Source organism: Castanea sativa, chromosome 4 (assembly GCF_040712315.1).
Source record: "Castanea sativa cultivar Marrone di Chiusa Pesio chromosome 4, ASM4071231v1".
Lineage (NCBI taxonomy): Eukaryota > Viridiplantae > Streptophyta > Magnoliopsida > Fagales > Fagaceae > Castanea > Castanea sativa.
In genome coordinates, this window is record NC_134016.1 from 36,175,629 (window position 1) to 36,197,359 (window position 21,731).

Sequence of the window (21,731 nt, forward strand, 5' to 3'; positions counted from 1 at the left end):
TATTTTGGAGTTCAATCACGTGTGAAGATGTTTTCAGGCATCTCATAACACCCATCAAATTATAGTACTTATTTTGATTATCCCTTCTAATGTTATGCAATGCAAGATATATAAGTATATTTGACTCTGTTTTGGGGGCATATGTCCCTTGGTACAGTGCACGCATCAAGATTGATGCATTTAGATTGTACCAATAATTTTGATTTGATAAAATTGGAAAAAAATAGAAAATCAAAGTTTTTGATTTTGAAAAATAGTGGATTGGCATAAAGTTAGCGTTAAGGATGTGGTTCGATGTCTAATGAAGGTTGTACTAAACATGATAAGAGCATCCGTAGCAGATGTTGCAAAAAAAATGTCATTTTGACACACCAAAAGCTTACTTTGTTATTTTACCATATCATTTTACAACATCCCATTTATCAGATGTTTTATTCTTCAATTCTATACATTAAAATAATATTTACAGTATATTAAAATAATATATTAAATTCCTACCCCATCATCATCATCAACAACACCAACATTAGCAACTACAACAACAACCAGAAAAATTGTTACGGCCACAATCACCAGGAAAAAAAAAAAAAAAAAAAAAACACAACCACCAAAATCAACCCACAACCGCCGCCGAATCCACCATCAAATCACAACCACCAAAACAGAAAAACAAAAACAAAAACAAATCAGGTTGGAGATCGGCACCACCACCGATTCGCCATCACCGATTTGCCCATCACCAGCCGACCCACCCACCACCATTGATCCGCCCATCACCATCTCAACCCACCCACCACCATAACCCACAACCCATGAAACTCAATCCAGCCACCGCCATAACCCACAACCCGAACCTACTCACCACCAATCTGCCCATCCGAACCCACCCATCAAACCACAGCCAAAAAACATGAACGAAAAAAAGAAAAAAGGAAAAAAAAGAACCCAAAGCAGAATAGAGAAGACAGATGGTCGGCGGCGTCGAGTGGTGGTCTTTGGTGAGATCGGCGGCGTCGAGTGATGGCCTTTGGTGATCGGTGTGCTGTGGAAGACGAATAGATAAGACAGAGATGAGAGAGAAGACAGAGAGAGATATTTGTGATGAGGAGAGAGAAAACGAGAATAAAATAACAATATATATTTTGCCATTTTTTGTCCGTACCGTGCCAAATTATGAGGGTACTGTAGCATGTTGCAAAAATTTGACACATTTAGCACATCTGATAAAGGGGGTTTTTTTGGGTTTGGTGTGTCAAATGTGCCAAATATTTGGCATTTGACACATCTAGTGTGGATGCTCTTACACACATGTTGTAACAAACATTTCTAATGTGGGTTATTGTATATGATAATACAATTATCAAAATTTTCACTTTTTTTTCTTCTTTTTTGTATTGGGAAAATTACATCATAAACTTTAAAATTTAGGAAGAGTTTCAAATTAAGCTTTGTAGTTTTAGAAGTTACTATTTTAGCCTTATAATTTAGGGGGGGTTTCAAATCAAAAGATATAGTTTTATAAATTATAAGCTAAAAATTAAACCCTTTTAAATCCATTTCAAATCAAACCTTGAGGCTTGTGTTGAGAGAGAGAGAGAGAGAGATTTAAAAGTTTAGAGTTTAATTTGTAACTGATGAAACTATAAGGTTTTATTTAATTTTGAAACCCTCCGTAAATTATTGGGTTCAAATTGTATCACACTCGTACGTGCATGCTCACACACAAAAAAGAAATAATTTAACATACATAACCATTGTTTATAGGCTTTAATTTTTGTTTTAAACATATTATGCCCGTAAGTATGTTCATTTTATATATATATATATATATATATATATATATATATATTTTAATTTAAAAATATTTTTTTAAAAACTTTTCAAATAAATAAAAAAGAATAAACTTTAAAGATAAACAGTAAGCCAGTAATTGTAATTTCATTTTTGAACATAAAGGGAAAAATTCATAAATTTTAAGAATTCTCTTTTTGAATTTGAAATGAAATTTGTTATTTACTATTTATGACTCTATTTCTAATTGAAGTTACTTTTTATTAATAAGGATATCTTTGAACTAAATAAAAGTCCAGTTAAAATAGGAGAATCCTCTTATATATATATGTAGGGACGACAAATCCAATATTACATGTGTATGTGCTTATTGGGCCACATGCCCAATCCGAGGACGTTAAATGGTTTGAGGATAGGGAAATATCGACCCAAGAGGTTGTGTTGGAGAGTAAGGACGTAAAGTCTGATCAAGGTCATCTAGGAATGTGGTTCGAGGAGGAATCCTTCCTCGGCCAAATAAAGCTGAGGTAGGAAAGTGTTTTCCGACATCCAAAAGCAATGTTCTAGGAGATCCTGTAAGTAAGGGTATGCATGGTGGACGTACATGATAGGAAGAAAGACTATGAAATGTTCAAGATAAAGCTGCTACCACCGCATTAAATGCTCTGCAGCTAACCCACTGGCTACATTAATGGGGAAGTGATGCCTGAGAATCAAAGTTTAGCCTTACAGCTACTTCCAAATACTTCAGGGAATGGCTGATGGGACAAGTATCTAAACCAGTAATTTGATCCATACATGGAGGATGTAGAAAGAAAGAATGATGATATAAAAGGAGGGGGAGACATTTAGGAAAGGGGATCGGAAAGAAATAGAGAAAACATTGTAGACTAAATATTTTTGTAATCTTCCCTTAAGAAAAAAGAAGTATAAGAACTTGCTCCCCGACTTGAGTCCGAGAACAGTTTTGCATTATATAAACTTTTCCATCAATATTGTTTTGTGATCTTGAGCTATTACCATTGTTAATTAAGCCCATAAGCAACTAGATTTAGAACCCACTCTCTACAAATTTATTGTATTGGGTTCTTTGAGCCTATACCTTTTCTACTACTGGGCTTAGGTACAAATTGCAATCTTACAATATATATATTTATATATAAATTTTTTTTATAAAAAAAACCTTGAATGGAATGAAGTACATATGTATCACACTCGTATGTGCAAGCTCACACACACAAAAGAAATAATTTAACATACATAACCATTGTTTATAGGCTTGAATTTTTGTTTTAAACATATTTTGTCCGTAAGTATGTTCATTTTCATATATATATATATATATATATATATATATATATATTATAATTTAAAAATATTTTTTTTAATTTTTCAAACAAATAAAAAAGAATAAGATTTAGAGATAACCAGTAAGCCAATAACTGTGATTTCTTTTTTGAACATGAAGGAAAAAAATCATAAATTTTAGGAATTATCTTTTTGAATTCAAAATGAAATTTGTTATTTAAAATTAATGGCTCTATTTTCTAAATAAAGTTATTTTTTTTATTAATGAGGGTATTTTTGAACCAAATAAAAGTTCAGCTGAAAGAGGGGAATCCTCTTATATATATATATATACATATATATATATATATATATATATATATATATATATATATATAGTTGGGTTCAAGTTACATTTGGTGTAACTCTAAACGATATTACACCACTTAATAACTTATTATTAGATGTGAATTTTGACAAATCTACCGTTGGATTACATTATATTCATATACTCTCTATGCTTGCAAAATTTCACGGTGATAAAAAATCAACTGTTTGAATTCAAGTTTTTGTAGTTTAAAATAATTCATAAGAGATGAGTTTATGGATTATATGGTAAATAATATCCGATTGGCATGAGAATTGGCATGCATGTTAAGCACATATAGAACATGTAATTCAACGGTGAGATTCTTAAAATATGAATTTAATAACAAGTTATTGGGTGGTGTAACATTGCTTAGAATTATAACAGGTGTAACTTGAACCAAATAAAGTTACATCTGGTATAACTCTTTAGAGTTACACATTTTTTAAACTATTGGATTTAAGTAGATCCAACGGTTAAAAAAAACTATAATTATTACAATTATTCTGATTAGAATCTCATTAATTACCATCATTTATTACTTTCTAAATTTATCTCTAAGCCCAAAAAAAGTTTGACTTCTGACTCTCTCTCTCTCTTTCTCCTCCACCACCTCCACAGGTTGCTGGCAGGAAAAAAGAAAAAAAAAAAACCAAAATGGAACATTTACTCTAAAAAAGAAGAAGAATATAATTTACCATTTAAAACTGCAATACATCTATATAGATTAGATGGCGAGGAAGAAAAGCCTTATTTTCTTCACAAACAAATGCTAGACCGGGTTGACATATATCCAGAGAGAAGTTTTTTTTATTTTATTACGCTATTGGATGATCCAGGGGATCAATACTCAATTGTAATCCTGCCAATTATTTTATAGGAACATGATCTATCAAAGAACTTTAGGCTGCATATTCTAACTTCTTGTCCCATGTTTTGCTATATTTTAATGGATTAGTGAACCAAATGCTGATTCTCAACAAAAAACATGATTCATCATTGATCATAATCAGAACTCTAAAAAAAAAAAAACAAAAAATTGATCATAATCAGAAGGGTGAGGATATTTTTATTTTTCAATATATGCAACATGACGCACAAGGGCACAGGCACAGCACTCATTAAATTTCGACTCCAGTGTCCTTTCATTTTTTTTTTTTACTTGAATTTCCCACATTTCATTGTAAACTAATTCTATGGTCAACAATTGTATATTAATTTGGAATGGTTGGAATTTTGCCACAACAATGGACCTGATGAAGGTGATGCATTGCTTTAGACATTTACTTGTTGGTAGAGAGGCATGAGAGATGACACCAACAACTTGCTCTAATTTTTTTATGATTCTCATCAAACGTTTTCTTAAGCTTTGTATGATGCTATACTTGTCTTTTATGAAAATGTCCACAGGCTCTACAACGGAGCAACATGTGCGAACCTTCTTCAATTGCTACTTGTATGCTTTATAATCTTTTTACGCCATTTTGGGGTTTTTTTTTTTTTTCTTCGCCGGCAACCTGTGGAGGTGGCGGAGGAGAAATGTAGAGAGAGAAACGTAAATGAGAGAGAAAGTCAGAAATTAAACTTTTTTTGGGTTTAGAGATAGGTTTAGAAGGTAATAAATGAGAATAATTAATTAGATTCTAATAAAAATATTTGTAATAATTATAATTTTTTTTAACCGTTGGATCTTATTAAATCCAATAATTTAAAAAATATGTAATTTGAACCTATCTCATATATATATATATATATATATATATAAATTTTTTTAATAAAAAAAACTTTGAATGGAATGAAGTACATATGTATCTCTAAATGTATATATTATGCTATGTATATTATTCACTATGGGGGTAAGTACCTTTTCCTCCAAAAAAAAAAAAAAACTCGTGGTCGAAACAAGAATCAAATTAGTACCATAAGAGAAACTAATGGGACTTTGGGCCACGCCAGGTCCCTATGTGTCCTCTTGAAGGCTCTATCGCCACAATTACCTGACAAAAAACCAAAGGGGCCTTTGGGCCACAAAGGGCATGCAGGCTCGCAGCAACTTTAGACCCTTTCACTGGGTGCCTTGGCTCGTGGGCTGTGTATAAGAATAAATTGTTCTATTTGATAACGTATCTATTTGATAACTTCTTATGTATTATGGTTTAATAAGATGTTACATATCCTTAAAATATTGGTTAATGGATAAGTAAGTTTTCTAATTTACTCTAATTTTGATGGGTAAGTGGAGGTTATAGATACAAGGAAATTAATCATTTTTCTACCTATAAAAAAGACATTTAGCTACCTATCACTGAATAATTAAAGAGAAAAGATAGTCAAGAGAGAGAAACCAATCCCAAAAGAATTGAGTGCCTTCTATACTAAGACTTGATATTAAGAAAAGTTCAGTAATAAATCAAGGTAAGCTTTATAAATAATTTGTATAATTGTGAAATCATGATAATTCAAAATCCTAGAATTTATATTATGGTTGTTTATAATCTAACAACATGAAGAAGACATTTACATTGTGTGCCTGGTTTGTATCATTTGTGCTGACATTTGAAATTAAAGATGGCTGGGCCTTGGCTCAAACCGAATTATGGTTCACTTTGTGATTTGTGATTTGTGATTCGATCCACTTGTGAAGAGCACTTGGACTATCTAGCTTGTTCTACTCTTAACACTTAACAGCCCATCAATGGTCCTTTTCTTCCTTTGTCTAATATGACTTTATCCTACTACTCATGCATTTGGGTTGTCACAAAAAGACTTTGAATACCATGGCACCGTTCAAAAAAATCCAAGCCAATGTTGGGTCTACTAAGCTATTTTTGCACACTCAAGAAATTTCCTCTCCTATTTGATTGCAGTTTCTACAACTCATTGCAATTGAACATATTATATTTGAGTTCATATTGCATGCTTTGCTCCCTGTGGTGACAAAGCTTTTTTCGTTTTCACTACTAATAGTCTTATCTGTGACCCCTGCTAAGATGGTGCAAGAGACAGATTTAAGGCTTTAAAAGTTAAGACTACTAATTCGCTAATCTAGAGGTATAAGAAATTAACACTAGACACTAGAATTCAGCTCATGCCTCTTAAGTCTTAAGATCTCTCTTCTTCATTTTTAAAAAAAACATGCAATTTCCAAGAGCAACATATAAGCACAAGTACAATCTTATGAATTTTACAAATTTATGAATTTTTCGGGGTCTGATTGAACCACTTCATAGATTGTGGAATTAAAAACATATGATTCAACAGTATAATTGATGAGAATCTAACACGTTTTTGGCAACATAGACATAGTTCAAAAAAGTCATCAATAAAATATGAAAAGTAGCATCTGAAGTTCTAAACCTGTGGTAGCAACCAAATACATAATACTAATATTGACTGACACCAACTTAGCTTTGGCGTTTTTTGGCAACAATTCATTACATCCACTTAGACACAGCTGGGAGCAAGGCAACTATAGAGGTCATCTCTAAGCTTGCATTATAGGAAAATGGGGTAGACAGAAGAGAGATATTTGCTAGCTTTCAAAACAGCACAATATACTAGCAAGTAGCTACCAAATGCATAATAGAAATATTGACAAATCTTTTTGCTCTAACTTAAATTGTGAGTTTTGGCAGCTATCCATCTATTCAAATAGCTGGGAGCAGGGGAACCTATAGAAGTGGACTCAAACCTTGAATATATGCAAGTCCTCGATGAAGTTCTCAATCTGATATTTTTCTTCATCTCTTCTTATTGCAACCAGATTTTACCTGCCCTGGAAATTCTTAATCTGAGAAAATAAAGGAGAACCAGGTGATAGGTCTAAATTATCATAAACAACAACAACAACTTGCTCTTCACTAGGACCTGGAGAATTGCTGCTTGATTTTTCAGAAGCAAGGATCACTTCACTAGTATCTTCTGGAGGAGCAATCTGTGAGGATGCCTCCTGAAGCTGCAGGGCATATTCTAAGTGCCACAGAACATCTCCCATTCCAGGCCTATCAACACCATGTTCTGCCAGGCATTTCTCTGCTCCTTCCACATACTTCTTCAATGATCCAGGGTCTATGCTGCTTGCTATATGAGGGTCAATTATCTTCTGAAGTGTGCCCTTCCGATGACACTGCATTGCCCATTCAGCCAAACTGACCTGTTCCCTTGGCAGTGATGGGGTTATGACAGCCCTTGCACATAATACCTCGAAAAGGACTACACCAAATGAATACACGTCAGATTTCTCGGTAAGCTGTTGCCTCCTGAAGTACTCAGGATCAAGGTACCCGAAGCTACCCTTCACGGCTGTGCTTACATGAGTTTGATCCAATGTTGGTGCAGCTTTTGACAAGCCGAAATCAGAAACTTTTGCCACAAAATTCTCATCAAGAAGAATATTTGTTGTCTTTACATCACGGTGTATTATACCTAGTGCTGCACCAGTGTGAAGATAATGCAATCCACGGGCAGCACCTATGCAAATTTCAAGCCGTTGTTTCCATGACAAAGATGGGAGGTTTGTACCATAAAGGTGGTCACGAAGCGGTCCATTAGCCATGTACTCATATACGAGGATCATCTCTGATTGCTCATCGCAAAAGCCAATCAGCGAAACAAGGTGGCGATGCCTGAGCTTGGAGAGCATCTCTATTTCTGTCCGGAATTCATTAACGCCTTGCTCAGAACCTGAGGTTCCTCGTTTAATGGCAACCTTAGTTCCATCCTCCAACTCTCCAAGATACACTTTTCCAAACCCTCCAACACCAATCACCGCCTTTTCATCAAAATTTTGTGTAGCATTCTGTAGTTCATAAATAGTAAAGAACCTGCCATAACCCTGGGTAGAGAAGTAAGTAGAGTAACCATTCTTGCTCTTGCGAGAACCATATTGGCTAGACCTTCGAGAGCTGCTTTTGCTAGACAAGAAACTAGAGTTGCTGCCATGGAGTGGGAGGAGCCACGATGAGAAGCTGTTTCGCTTCTCCCAGCCTTCGGGTCTCTTCTGCCACCGGACAAAAACCATGGCCAGCAACAACATTGCTGCCACCGCCAATGCAAGGCCAACGGCAGCTGCAATCTTCAATTTCTTTGCTGTTGAATTTGGTCCCTTGTATGTCCCATCAGCAGTAAACAATCCATCAAGGCTATCCGCCTCATTGTTCATCTTCATGATCTCCAATCCATTAAGAATTGCATCCAGACTGGCTGACTGAGATTGAGATGGGCCAACCTGAACCAAGATGGAATCATTTATGATGGCAGCCCCATTGAGCACGAAGTCTTTGTAATAAGCAGTGTCAAGAGCACCGGTGAGGGACGAGAGATCAAGAACTGACACTCCCACCATAGTATTGATATATACATTGAAGTATAAACTGTTGAGGACCTTGCTCACAATATCACAGAAGTGCAACCTGATCAAATAGGAGTAACCTGGATCCACTTTCAGTTTCCATGTGAGGTTTACATTCGGTTGCATTGTAAGCGGATCTTCTATATGCACTGCCGATGCATAAATTGAACTCGGAGCAATATATGGAGTAGCCCCACTCTCCGGGTATTTGATGGTTTTGGCAGACACAGATGCATTTTTAGACCCTTGCAGGAACTTATTATACTTGCCATCAGGCTCCCATGTCCTTGACAATGTATCATTTTCAGATGTTACGGTTGGCCCTCCAACATTTAACCGGTAACATACTTGGAAAGCAGAGTTAGACAACCCATTAAAATCTCCAAGTGGAGAAACTGAGGTTGCTATATTGGCGATTAGCGAGTCAGGAGCTGAGACAACCTCTATAGCATTGATGAATGCAAAAGAACCCTTCTTGGGCTTAAATTGAAGGGATAATCTTCCAGAAACACTGATCAAGTATTCTTTGAACACCAATGAAGTATTGTCCTTGATTTGGATCTGGTGCAAGAGAACAATTTTACCAGAGAAGACAGAGAAAACAGCTTCTGTTAGATTGTATGAGGGGTGAGCAATTGGGTATAAGTAAAGGCGAACCCAATGCCACCCTGGTTGGGCAACAAAGAATGTATATGTGGAATCTTGAAGAAAGATCCTTGCAGTGCGAAATAAAGGTAAAGATGAAGGAGATATGGAGGAAGAGACATTGATAGAAATGGAACCAACAGAAGCCTGTACATCTTCTTCGGTTTGTAAGAGAGAAGTGGCATCATGATCAGACTTAAAAGTCCGGCCATCCTTAAGCCGGGTTTCTTGGGTCGACCCACAATCAATGAGATAACTATCAGAAGGTGTGAATGTTGAAGATGCATTGCTTTTGGCTGAAGCAAATTTTGTGAGGTTGAATAGGAAGAAGAAGGAGAGGAAGGGAATAGAAAATGAGAAGTAGGGTTGAGGCCATGAAGCCCTACATTTGTTTCCTCTCATTATAATGGTGGTGGTGGCAGTGGCGGTGGCGGTGGTGGAAGAATAGGCCTAATGGGGATGTGCCAAAAGCAACAAAATCAAAATGTTCAAGAAAGGACAGGGTTAACAAAGTTTGGTTTGGTGGTGTTGTTGTGGGAAAAACCGTACGTAGATTTCGGAGGGATTTGAATGTATAGAAATGAACGTAGCTGTTGGGGAGAAACAGCAGGAACAAGAGAAAAGCATGAGTTTGTTGGAACTTGGAAGCAAGTAAGAGAAAAAACCGTGCAGAGTTGTAATGTTTTGGAGATTTTGATGATGAACATGAAAGACTTGGTAAAAAGAAATGGAAGAAGTTGGAAGGGATAGCGAGCTATGCGTTGGACCCTTAAAGCCATTAGGATGATTCTTCTTATTTATAACTACCAACAACCTTATATGCCAGATCAAACCCAAAAAAAAAACAACCTTATATGCCCAAACAGCGTGCCACCCAATACCTTAAAATTTTATTTTTGGTTCTGCTATATATATAAGGGGAGACGATGTTTGATTTTTGGAAAAAGTTAACAAATGTCAAGAGTATTGGTTTAAGAAAAAATTTTAGAAGCTTTTTATAGAAAAAAAAAAAAAAAACAGACTTTTTTTTTACATCTTTTTATATTTTTCATGAAAGTGGTATTGAAATTTTTTTAACATGGTCCATTAACAAATGTTCTATGGGCATCGATTAATAGAACCATTGATTTTATAATAATAGAAAAAAAAAAACGTATTAAAAAATTAGAAAAAAAATAAAAACAAAAGATTTCAGAAACAAAGTTGCCTCTCAAGTCTCGACAATAAAACAAGGCTATGAAAAAATTTGGTAGAATTTTGAACCAACTCACTAGAGATTTACGTTCTTATTTTTGTAAATGTGAGTCCTGTTAATGAGTGTCCTTAGCACATTTGTTAATGAACTACTTTAAAAAAATTATATTTTAATATCACTTTTATGAAAAATATAAAAATTGTCAAAAATAATAGTTTAAATAAAAAAAAAAAAGTTCTTAAACTAATGTCCTAGCATCTATTGACTTTTCCCTTAGTAAAAATATTGAAACTAAATGATTGTCCAAAAACCAGTAGCAAAAAGAAAAGGGCAACGCAGCAGGCAATAGGGTAATGTAGATATGATTCTCCTAAAAGTCAGTTTATGACTTGCGAATCAATAGGATCTGAAAAATATTAATAAAAAAAAAAAAGAGTTTAAATATTGGATTTAAAAAATGGGTTACTTTTTAGATCAAGGCTAGCGTGATTGTACCAGTAACTCGAAAAACCAATCAAAAAATAATCTAACTTAACAAAACAAAGAGGGTCCACAGACAAAGATGATCCAGGAACTTTTCAGTCAAAATTACTGATTTCTGTCGTCTACAGCAGTTGAATTAAGATGTCTCTTGCAGAACCAAAAAGATAGGCCACATTGCATTTATTGGCAAAATTTGCCTAACAGTATAATTCTGAAAAAAATTTAGGCAAACGACGTACGTTTAAAGTTTATTAGTTAGTTGGATTCTTTTTTGAAAATTGAGTACAGCAAAATCAACTTCCAGCCAAAATCAATTTTAATATACTCGACTTCCAACCAAAAATCAGCTCTGAGGTGGATAAAAAAGAAAGTCAAGTATAGTAAACTCGATTTTGGCTGGAAGTCGATTTTTCTGTACTCAATTTCCAAAAAAGAGTCCAACTAACTAATAAACTTTGAACGCATGCCATCCGCCTAAAATTTTCCCAGTATTACACTGTTTGGCAAATTTTGCCGCATTTATATCACTGCTTTATAGGTATACATTTTTGGTTTCCTTAGCAATTTCAGATCAAAGAAGTTCAATGGATTAATTAAGCAGAATTAAAAGAGGGGGGCCATTCACAGAAAACAGCAAGAATGTAGAAATAACTGATTGTTAATATTATTGAATTTGAGCTATATTTCTGTTACAATGAATAATAGGGATCCACAATCTATAGTATGTGGACCAAAGAATATTGAATCACTTGTAAATAAATTTAATCTACTTATAACCAATCACAACTTTGAATCACTTGTAAATGAATTTAATTTACTGATGATCAATCACAATTTTGAAGCATTGAATCTATTACAACTTTCCTCACCCAACAGCTCTGTTCTTATGCTCTAAGATATATTAGTCCGCGTCTGATCCTCTGCAAGATAAATTAACAAAGTGATAATAAGTATATTTTGAGTATGAATATTTCATGTTACAAAGGGAACCTCCAAATTGGCTTATAACAATGAGAATTACTTTTCTTATCATTTTTCATTTTTCTGGATCATAAGGGAGAAGCTACATAGAGCTAAGAGTGATAGTAAGAAGCACTCAACAAAATATAAATATTTATTCAATAATTTTATACAGTGACGTTAATACCCCCCAAGAATAAATCTATTTTATGTGTGGACAACAACAATATTCTTGGTTTTTAACTTGGTGTTCTATCAATCGGATATCAAAGCCTAGCGAATCACTTTTAAGAGAAGTTAATACTTTTGTGCCAGTGGTGCACAGAGGCATATTTCTCCCCCATATGACCTTCCCTCCCAAGTTGCAAAATATGGATCAATGCTTATATATGGTGTTGGCTAGGGAATATCTTAAATGGGATTATTAAAAGGAGCTCGTGTGAGATAAGTAAAGCACTGCATAGTAAACATCACAATCTGCCAGCCTGGTACTGCTATTTAATTTCTCAAGAAAAGAAAGGTTCCATACCTCTCTAGTATCTCTAATGCGCAGGAGTTCCAATTTTTCATGAGGCCTCCGATTTGACAAGGTAGCAAGCTGCAGCTAAGCCTAAATTAGCACCAAGTACTAAAAAATGGTTCAGCCCCACACATTTTATATAAATATTCAATCATACCCAGAAACTGAAGCGCTCAGGATCTTGCGGTGTAGGCTTCATTGCTTCCACACTAAGGAGTTTCTCAAGTCTTCTTGGATCTGCAGTATGAATTGTCCATTAACCACAAGAATAAATTGCAAAGTTGCAAGAAAAGAAGATATCATTGGTAAAACCATATGACTGTGCAATGGTGAACTACATGCAGGCTGATATGTCTTACAAACTCCCCTATTAGTATCAGAAAGCAGCTAAGCATTTATCTGATATTTGCTAGGCTCCATCATGAAACCCCTTAAGCATTCTTTAATGCACTTATTTACATGTAGAATGATAACAGGATGTCAGTTCTCCTACCTCCCAACTCTCCACACCCTCCCCCCCAAAAAAAAATAAATAAATAAAAGCACACTGATATTTGCTAGGGTAGACATCACGAAATATTTATTTGATTCAATCAATATTTCCTAATAACTTTAGGTAGGGGTTACGGCAATGCTGATCAAATTGGCATTAGCCTCCCTTCCCTTAGAGTTTTACCTTGTCGTGCTGCTTCTCTTGTCCGCCTTATCCATGACTGAGCATATTCTGCTGCATTATTTGTCAATTCCTGCAACTGTAAAAATGAAAAATAAAAAAATCCATAAGGTGAAAACAAAAATAAGCTGCCCTACAATCTTCCACTAATAGTGCATGCCATATACTGGACTTTCAACTTTTGGCTACAAGATGTTGTATGAACGACAAAATATAAAACTTGACACCACATTCATTAAGGAATTTAAATACTCAGAATGAACCCTGAGATTATTTCCTTAGTTCATATGTTTTATTTAAGTTTCTTTACCCAGCAGACTTTCACATATTGGCATTAAGCTGTTATACACTACCATTTGCAGCATAGGTTGAAGCATTTAAAATTGCAAATAATACACCCAGAAATTGTCTGCAGACATCTATTAAAATATCATACTAAAATTCCAGAGACACAACTGAACACCCAGGACCATGCTTAACAGATGACTACCAGGTAACATAAAGTACCTCCTTGCCATCTTTAAATCTTTTGATGTTCCTACTTCTAAGCAAGCTATTATAACTCATGCTTCTCTTAAAACTATTTTTCCTGTTTTTTTTTTCCTGTTTTTGTGTGTGTGTGTGTGTGGAGGGATGGGGGGTGGAATCTCTCTCTCTAACACACACACACACACACTCACGAGAAAGCCAAACTTGCAGTGAGCTCACCTCTGCTCTTTCTCTTGTTCCTTCTGGTGGATCATCGTTCACCCAATCAACCTCCGCAACACGATAACTGCATAAGAGTTAAATCATCAAGGCATAAAATCTAACTTAAAAACCAAAAACTGCAGATGATATGATAGACAGCAATCAATAAATGTGTGAAGATCAACTCACCCGTCTTGATCCCAAGATCGGATGATGCGAAATCTTCGTCGACTTTCAATCTGCTTATTCACATAGAAAATGGATATAAGAAAAGGAACAATAAATGATCACAACTCCATATATGTATAACAACAACCAAGCCTTAGTCCCAAAATGCTAACATGGAATGAGTATGAGAAGCATGTTTCCCTTCATGTTTGGATTCTACCTTCATTAACAATATATTTGGAAAAATTCAAACTACTTCTGAACCAACCTTAGGATAAAAGCATAAATAATTCCTTAACCTAGAAATGTGTAGTAGGGAAGCACAACTAAGTCAATCATGCATAACTAACAAGATAGGATTGTCAATTAATTTAGTAGATAACACTGCAGGAAGCAGTGGTTTTGTTTGCAGTGCATTCTCTGGTAAGAAGTCTTTCAGAGCTTTTGATGCCAAGGTTAGCTTTAGTGATGTAAAAGCTTAGGACCTTCTGTTGGTCTAGATAGGAAAGACTAGGTTTAAGGGGCAATTCTGAGTTTTGTGAACAGTCTTGAAAGAATAGAAACCAGGTTGGTTTTTGGTGTTTCTGATACTTGATTATGGTGAGATGAGGTAAATTCTCAGATATATTTTTGTGATAAAAATTTAAAGAAAAATGGGATCAGCTATGATTCACACAGTGCTGGGTATTAAAAATAAGAAGAAAGATTCTAGGCCTCACATGTAGATTTTCTTAGGCATCACATCTAGACTTGGATTGTCTGACACAATTCTTAAAAAGCATTAATGTTAGAAGTTATTAAAATTTGTTCCCTCTACATTCATTAAATTGAAACCATTTTAAACATATTGGAAGTACTAAACTCTAAGTCAGGAGATACTAACATCCATGTGAGGACAATAACACAACCCAAATTAAGAACCATGGCCAGAAATTTGGAAAGGTAAAGTACCCCAAACATCTTTGTTTAAAAAAAAAAAAAAGATTGTGTGTGTGCTGTTTTTGTAAGATAAAAAGAGCAAATCATTGATGAAAAGAAGAATGAAAATAAAACTCAATAGTTTGACTACACATTTTAGGGTTCCAACTACTCCCTGCATCAAATTTAGACCATTATTTTGATCAATGTAATTTACTTTTCCAAGAATTTCTTCCTTTCTGTGTCAGTTAGACTCCTATATTTTATCATATTAAAAAATATCATCAAAGGTATCAAAGTCTTGAATGAGGCCACATCATTATAAAAGCGTGCACGATCACCATAAGGTTTTAGCATTTGAATGGAGAAAGGCTAAGAAGGTTCAGTAACAAGCTTATTCCTTGCAAGCAGACTCCAATATATATATATAGCCACCTGACCTAGAGCTCATTTGCTCCAATTTATATGAAATAGAGCTCCATTCCTTCACATTGGTAGGTTATACAAATTGTTATGAACGCTTCTTATAAGGAGATAAAACTTTAGTGAGTTCCAAAGAATCACTTCGTGGACTTTCTCCCAAATAACAAGATAGCCTTATTTCACAATCATAATGGCTCGTCAAGTGTTAATTTGCAACCTTAAAAGAAATGCAACCAGTCTAACCAAAAGCTTCATAACCAGGAAATGCCTCATCAAAATTTTTGAGAGCAATGGCCTTTTCCAGTCATAAAAGCAAAAAGACTTGAAGTTATAAATGTATACAAGTAGAAAAAACAAGAGATCAATTTTCAAAAGTAAAACAACATTTGCATTGAATTCAGTTCAGAAAAGTGCAAATGTATGAATATAAGGAAGAAATTATTCACCTCTAGATAGAAACGTCCATCTGGAAGTGGCTCACACCTACATCAATTAACAAACCAAGATCTCTAAATTTTGAAAATGGTATATAAAAAGTGAGGTTCAGAAGAAAACAAGTAAATGGTATGCATGCTAGCAATTTTATGAAGGGTGAAAAGGATTTTAAAAAAAAAACCCTTACTCGGTAATCTCTACTTCACAAGCATAGTCAGCTATGGAACCTGTTGTAGAATCAGGGATAACCTACATGATTAACAGACAAACCAAACCCAGTAACAGTGAGGAATTCTTGGTCAAACATATACCTTAAGAAGGAAAAGCAAAAGAAAAGGACCAGTGACAGTAATCTACCATTCCCATCCGATGGTTTCCTTCCATTATCCTCCTCACCTGTTCGTCAAGTAAACATTAATATTGATAACATTAACATTATTTGTATAAAAATATTTTTTTGAGGAGATCTAGTTAACATCTGGATTCATTTTTATTTTTACTTCCAAAGGGGAAAAAAAGAGAGAAAAATGATTGAGATATCTAAACAGGAAATTCTTTGTTTTTTTGGTAAGTAATCAGACAGAAAATTAAGATTTATGTTATGACACCTCTTCCCATGTATTTATCTTAATTGACCTTGGCAGCTACTTACAATAAGGCAACAAAACCAACAAAAACTACTCAACTGCATGCTTAACCACATTGTTAGAAACAATTTCATGTGCTTTTGCACAGCCAGGAATAATAATTATTCCTCTCTGTTTCTATGGAGCATTTCTTGTTGTTACCATCTACACTATTAGATGAGGTAACACAATCCCTGATGATAATACAATACTTGACAAGTGCTCACTCTTAATTATAAAACAACATCATTTTTTCTTTTTGCTGAATATCAATTGGACAATAATTAAACTTAGCTATTTGATGGTTAAACTTAGCTATTGATTCAAGGGTTCCCAAAATGTTCTGTTGCATACAAAGGTAGTCATCCTATGGATTTACTACCACATCCATAATTTACCAATTTATCTTAATTTCATCATATATGAAAGCCACAAAAGAAGAATAGTAATCAGTTGACTGACTCACCATAAGCCTGTACCGGGGTTCAAATATGTGGAGAGGAAACCTTTGACAAGGAATGACGACATCCATGACAAAAAGAGGTATCAAATCAACACCAAGGTTTGTCAAGCTTTCATGCTCTGAAATCCTTTCTGCATATTCCTCTGGGAAGTTCTTTTGTATAATGTTGTTAAGTGTCACACTGGTAAAAAGCCAAGTAAGATTTTATAATGTAGAAAAAAATCTTTATTACAACAAATCAAGCAAAAGAGTAACTCCAGAAAGAAGAGTTTGTTCTCCATTCTCACTAATATGACACGGCATGCATGGTGAAGAGGATAAGTTGACTTAAAGGTCCATATCAAAAGAATTTTCTAGACTCATACTGATCCAATAAGATATTTCAAGTTCCTTTACATGTATCATTGAGCTCCTTAACAAAGTCAAATATTAATTTGGACAGCATGGGGCCTACAAGTCAAACAGATACAGTCATGCATTAAATGATTGTGTTTGAAAACTATTTCACCGAGGTTGAACCAATGAATGGCAGCTCCTATACTGTCTAACGTGTTCAATTCATACAGCATGGGTAGAAGAAAGATTTTCTAGAGTCAAACCATTAACACAAGAATTTCAATTATAATTGCTACATAAGCAACTCACCTGACTGCACATGTTCTAGGACTAATAAAAAGAACAGTTCTGCACAATGGACACTTGTTACCTAAGATTTTCAATAAAGAGGTTAGAAGAAAATTATGTGATATGAAGGTATAATGGAAAATTTGATCAACAACAGCAAGGTGCTCACCACGATCCATGGACTGAAATAGACATGAGCGGCAAAAAGAATGCCCACAAGGAGTCGTAATGGGTTCATATAATAACTTCAGGCATAGCGTACAATCGAAGTCATCAGTCCGTTCTGGCCTACCATGGCTTCTCCTCTCAATTGAACTGGTTGATGTTGCCCCCAATTCCTGAAGAGAAGCATGAAGATGATTGCTACATGTTTCTCTCCTCCCAATTAAACTGGCTGATGTTCTCTCCAAATTCTGAAGAGAAGCACGAAGAGGATTGCTACATATTTCCAGGAACAAACAAGATCCATTCATGGTGTAAAAATTAAAGAAAAATGTATTACCATATCTCCAACAGAATTTAACAATTAAATAAAATTACATTCACCTAAAAGGGTCAATCTGAAGACCTGAAAGAATAACATCCCGGGCAATGTCATACTTCTCCAACTGTAGATACAAAACAAGGTCAATGACTCAACGCCAATGTGTCAAATATGGTATACATCAAGCAAACATCTATGGAGGGAAAAAGATTACAATACATTTAGGATTTTGCCTCTTATCCTGATATAAGCATAAACTAAAAGTTCCACGTAAAAAACATGTAGAAAAATACATTTTTAGGACCAGCTTGAGTGTTCATGTGTAACATTTCCAACAATTTATTGTCATTCTACTCTATCTAAATCAATGACTGGTGTCTTCTACTTAAGTGCAGTAATCAACTTTACTGGTCATCCCATCAAAAAAAAAAAAAAAAAACTTTACTGGTCATAACCAAACCATCTATGATGGCCACCACACCTTTCCCTCAATTGATTAACTAACAAGTATTCATAATCAAATTCATTTCTAACCTTGCACTTTTTAATATTACTATTAATGGTTTTTTTTTTTTTTTCTACAATCCCAAATTCTTTTTATATGTTTTAAATATAGAAAACCATAATTTAAATGCCTTATGCCTTGAGGCTTACACCTCACCACATTGGGGGGTTACATGTTTTATTCTTCACATTGACCGTTTAAAGTTTGAATGTGCAGACAATGAGAGGGTGGGACCCACCCCATAGTACATTAAAATAAATTCAGAAAGCTAAACATGAAAAGAAAAGATAGAAATGTATTCATACCAATATGAGAGCATTGGCCCTTAAAATGTATGATTTTACTGAATCCATTCGGATGCTATTCAGTTTCTCAGCATCCTTCAAAGCAAGCTGAATTTATAGATAACCAATACTTGTTAGAATGTATGCATAGAAAATTTATTTTTTAAGCATATATAGCAAAGCTATAACACATACCTCAGCATGTGTTGTAGGATCCAGCCCATTCAATGGTGTATATTCAGAAGTTGTTGGAGATCTGTGTTTTAAGAATTGGCTAATCCTGGTTGAATGAAGTTGTTTTCATTGCAAATAGTTAATGGCTCTGAATATAATTTAAAGAAATGCAATCAAGCACAAATCACTAATCTAGCCATTAAATGATCCTTAACCTGATATAAGCAGTACTTCGGTTGCTGAGGATAACAGGATCACCTGGTTTAATGTTATTGGCTCTTGAGTAACAAGTGATTGCCTGAAAAGAAACTGGATCAGCAATTTTGTCTAATATAGTGTTATCGGTAAAGTCATATATGGTACATGTCAAAGCTCCTATTCAAAGTGTTTTACGAGCGGTTTTCTATCCACGATCGAATACTATTTCTTCTTTCACAAGAAATTAGTAATGTGTCAGTAAACTACAAAAATTGACAGACCGCTCTAAATGAAAAACACCCACCTCTTCCAATTTATTGTCTCGAAATGCTTGGTTTCCACTCTGCACATATTCATTAACATAACCATATGTGTCCCGACACGCCGATCCCTCTTCGCCATTCGCCTGCAATTCAATCCATGTTTACAAGTTCATTCAAATTCACAAACAAATCATTTAAGCTCACATCATAAATTTATCAATTCTTCTCCAGAAAGACCACGAGCTAAACCAACTTGGTCTGTTTTTTGCCAATTTAGTTGTTGCAGAAAACAGATACCATTTCACATCAAACCAAAACAACAATAACTTCCATCAATTCAAATTCCTTGGTTTTCTCACTACCCAAACAATGAGAAAGTGCCGGGAAAACACGCAATCAAACTCAATTCACTTTTGTCTTCTCCGTACACAGCAACCAGACAAGACAATGTTGAAGGAAAATACAAAAGACAACAAACAATTCCGGACGAAGAAAATACTAACGCACTGATTGGTTACTGAGAAAATACTGGAAAAAAAAAAAAAAAAGACTCAATCTCTGTTTCTTAATTGAGCAGCGATTTCTCGTTATTTCAGCTAAAACAAACAAAAAAACACAAAAACAACGATTCTGCTGTGTGTGTGTGTGTGTGTTTTTTTTAATCTCGTTTTCCATAATTTTCTCAGCAATCAAACACAAAAAAGAAGCAATCAAATCAAAATTCCGATTCAATTTACTCAAACAGTTGTTTTTTTTGGTTTCAAAGATTAAACGAAAGAGAAAGCTAACCGAAATGTAGTCTTCCACTTCATCGAGCCCTTCCGCACTGAACAATGCTTCACCACCAGACATTGAGAATTTGATCAACTAAACACACTTTTTTCCTTTTTTCTATAGATACAAAGAGAGAGAGAAAAAAAATAATAATCTAAAAGAAGAGAATTGGAATTTGGAGTTGAGAGAGTGAGTGAGTAAATATATATATAAGCTTCGTGTGCGTCCCTATGTCCCTCGTTTGCATACACGGACCAAATTTCACTACGTGTTCTTTCTGTTCTTTTTGGATTAGAGAGAAAGATTTTAGGGGTTCACATATTTTTGGAATTACATTACAATTACATTATATACACTCTTTTTTATTTTTTTGTTTTTTGTTTATATATATATATAAAAAATAAAAAATAAAAAATAAAAAGAATGATGGAAAAGATTGTAGTAGTAGGAGTGAGATTGAGAGGGAGAGTTGGTTGTAGATGATAGTGATTAGTGAGAAAATGAGAAAGAGATTGATTTAATTCAATGGTTGGTGTTGGTGTAATAATAATTTAATATAATTATGAAATGAAATGATTATTTATTTTTTTGTGATAGGATTTTGACTTTTGGGTGTTGCCAGCTCAGTTCTGTTCTGTTCTTTTAATAGTTTACTTTTAGTTTACTTTTTACTGTCTTTTCTCTAGTTTTTTTTTTTTACAGCTACATCCACGCTCCTATTTTGCGCGTGCACACACGCTTCTTCAGCCGCTTGCTTTGCTTACACTTTTTTCATATATCTGGCCAGCAGAGATGTCATTTAATTCCCATACTCTACTCTCTACCCCTTTTTTTTTTTTTTTTTCCTTAATAAGATCATAATATGTCTAAAAACAAATCTCAATTTTATCAAAAGCCAGCAAAATTTCCATTGCAAACGGTGAGTCATTCAAAACACAAGAATCAGTTATTTGTACGGCTCTCATTTTAGCTAAGTTGTCAACGCATCTATTAATTTCCCTATAAACATGTGATGCTATTTTCTACTCACTTCTTCGTTGTCTATTCCATTTCTTTCTTTTTCTTCCTAGATAAATTAAATTTAAAAGAAAAAACTGAATTTACAATTCAGACATGTAAAATTTAAGTTATCTATATGTATATTAATAGACAAAACTTAGAGAAAATTCAATTAGATTTTAATTGGCTTCTCAATTTTACGCTACGTGTTCTATTTAATTTTTAATTTTTGTCTCAAGTGAATTATTGAGTGTAAAAATCGAAGAGTCCAAATCCAATTAGATTCTAAATTAGATTTCAATTAAAGTCCAGCTTTCCGCTATGTGTCTATTTATTTTTTTAATTTTTATGGCAAGTGAATTATTGAATGAAAAAAAAAACCAAGGACTCTAAATTCAATTAAATTCTAAAGTATATATATATATAATGAGA

At 34.3% G+C, this 21,731-nt stretch overlaps 2 protein-coding genes across 2 annotated transcripts; both read right to left on the minus strand.

Moving 5' to 3' along the window:
- Positions 1–6,933: 6,933 nt before the first annotated feature.
- Positions 6,934–9,842, minus strand: LOC142631568 (putative receptor-like protein kinase At5g61350). The gene has a single exon (XM_075805755.1). The coding sequence runs from the start codon at positions 9,840–9,842 to the stop codon at positions 7,212–7,214; it is 2,631 nt and encodes an 876-aa protein (XP_075661870.1). The 3' UTR covers positions 6,934–7,211.
- A 1,916-nt stretch (positions 9,843–11,758) lies between these two features.
- On the minus strand, positions 11,759–20,673 carry LOC142631569 (uncharacterized). Its single transcript, XM_075805756.1, has 18 exons — positions 20,316–20,673; positions 19,568–19,669; positions 19,281–19,363; positions 19,087–19,171; positions 18,913–18,999; positions 18,165–18,226; positions 17,788–18,056; positions 17,640–17,700; positions 16,998–17,175; positions 16,263–16,301; positions 16,093–16,154; positions 15,917–15,953; positions 14,151–14,200; positions 13,980–14,046; positions 13,275–13,350; positions 12,756–12,835; positions 12,608–12,676; positions 11,759–12,038 (listed from the first exon to the last, which is right to left on the minus strand). Exons 1-18 carry the CDS (start codon positions 20,376–20,378, stop codon positions 12,003–12,005), a joined length of 1,506 nt encoding a protein of 501 aa, XP_075661871.1. The 5' UTR covers positions 20,379–20,673; the 3' UTR covers positions 11,759–12,002.
- Positions 20,674–21,731: the final 1,058 nt, after the last annotated feature.

What these genes read in the sequence shown, in the direction of transcription:
- LOC142631568 (XM_075805755.1), bottom strand. Translation starts at nt 9,842, where the DNA reads ATGAGAGGAAACAAATGTAGGGCTTCATGGCCTCAACCCTACTTCTCA.
- LOC142631569 (XM_075805756.1), bottom strand. Translation starts at nt 20,378, where the DNA reads ATGTCTGGTGGTGAAGCATTGTTCAGTGCGGAAGGGCTCGATGAAGTG. An exon ending in CTTCAGATTGACCCTTTTAG is followed by an intron (nt 18,057 to 18,164) that starts GTGAATGTAATT and finishes GGAAATATGTAG; the next exon opens with CAATCCTCTTCGTGCTTCTC. An exon ending in AAGAGAAGCAGCACGACAAG is followed by an intron (nt 12,836 to 13,274) that starts GTAAAACTCTAA and finishes TTCATACTGCAG; the next exon opens with ATCCAAGAAGACTTGAGAAA.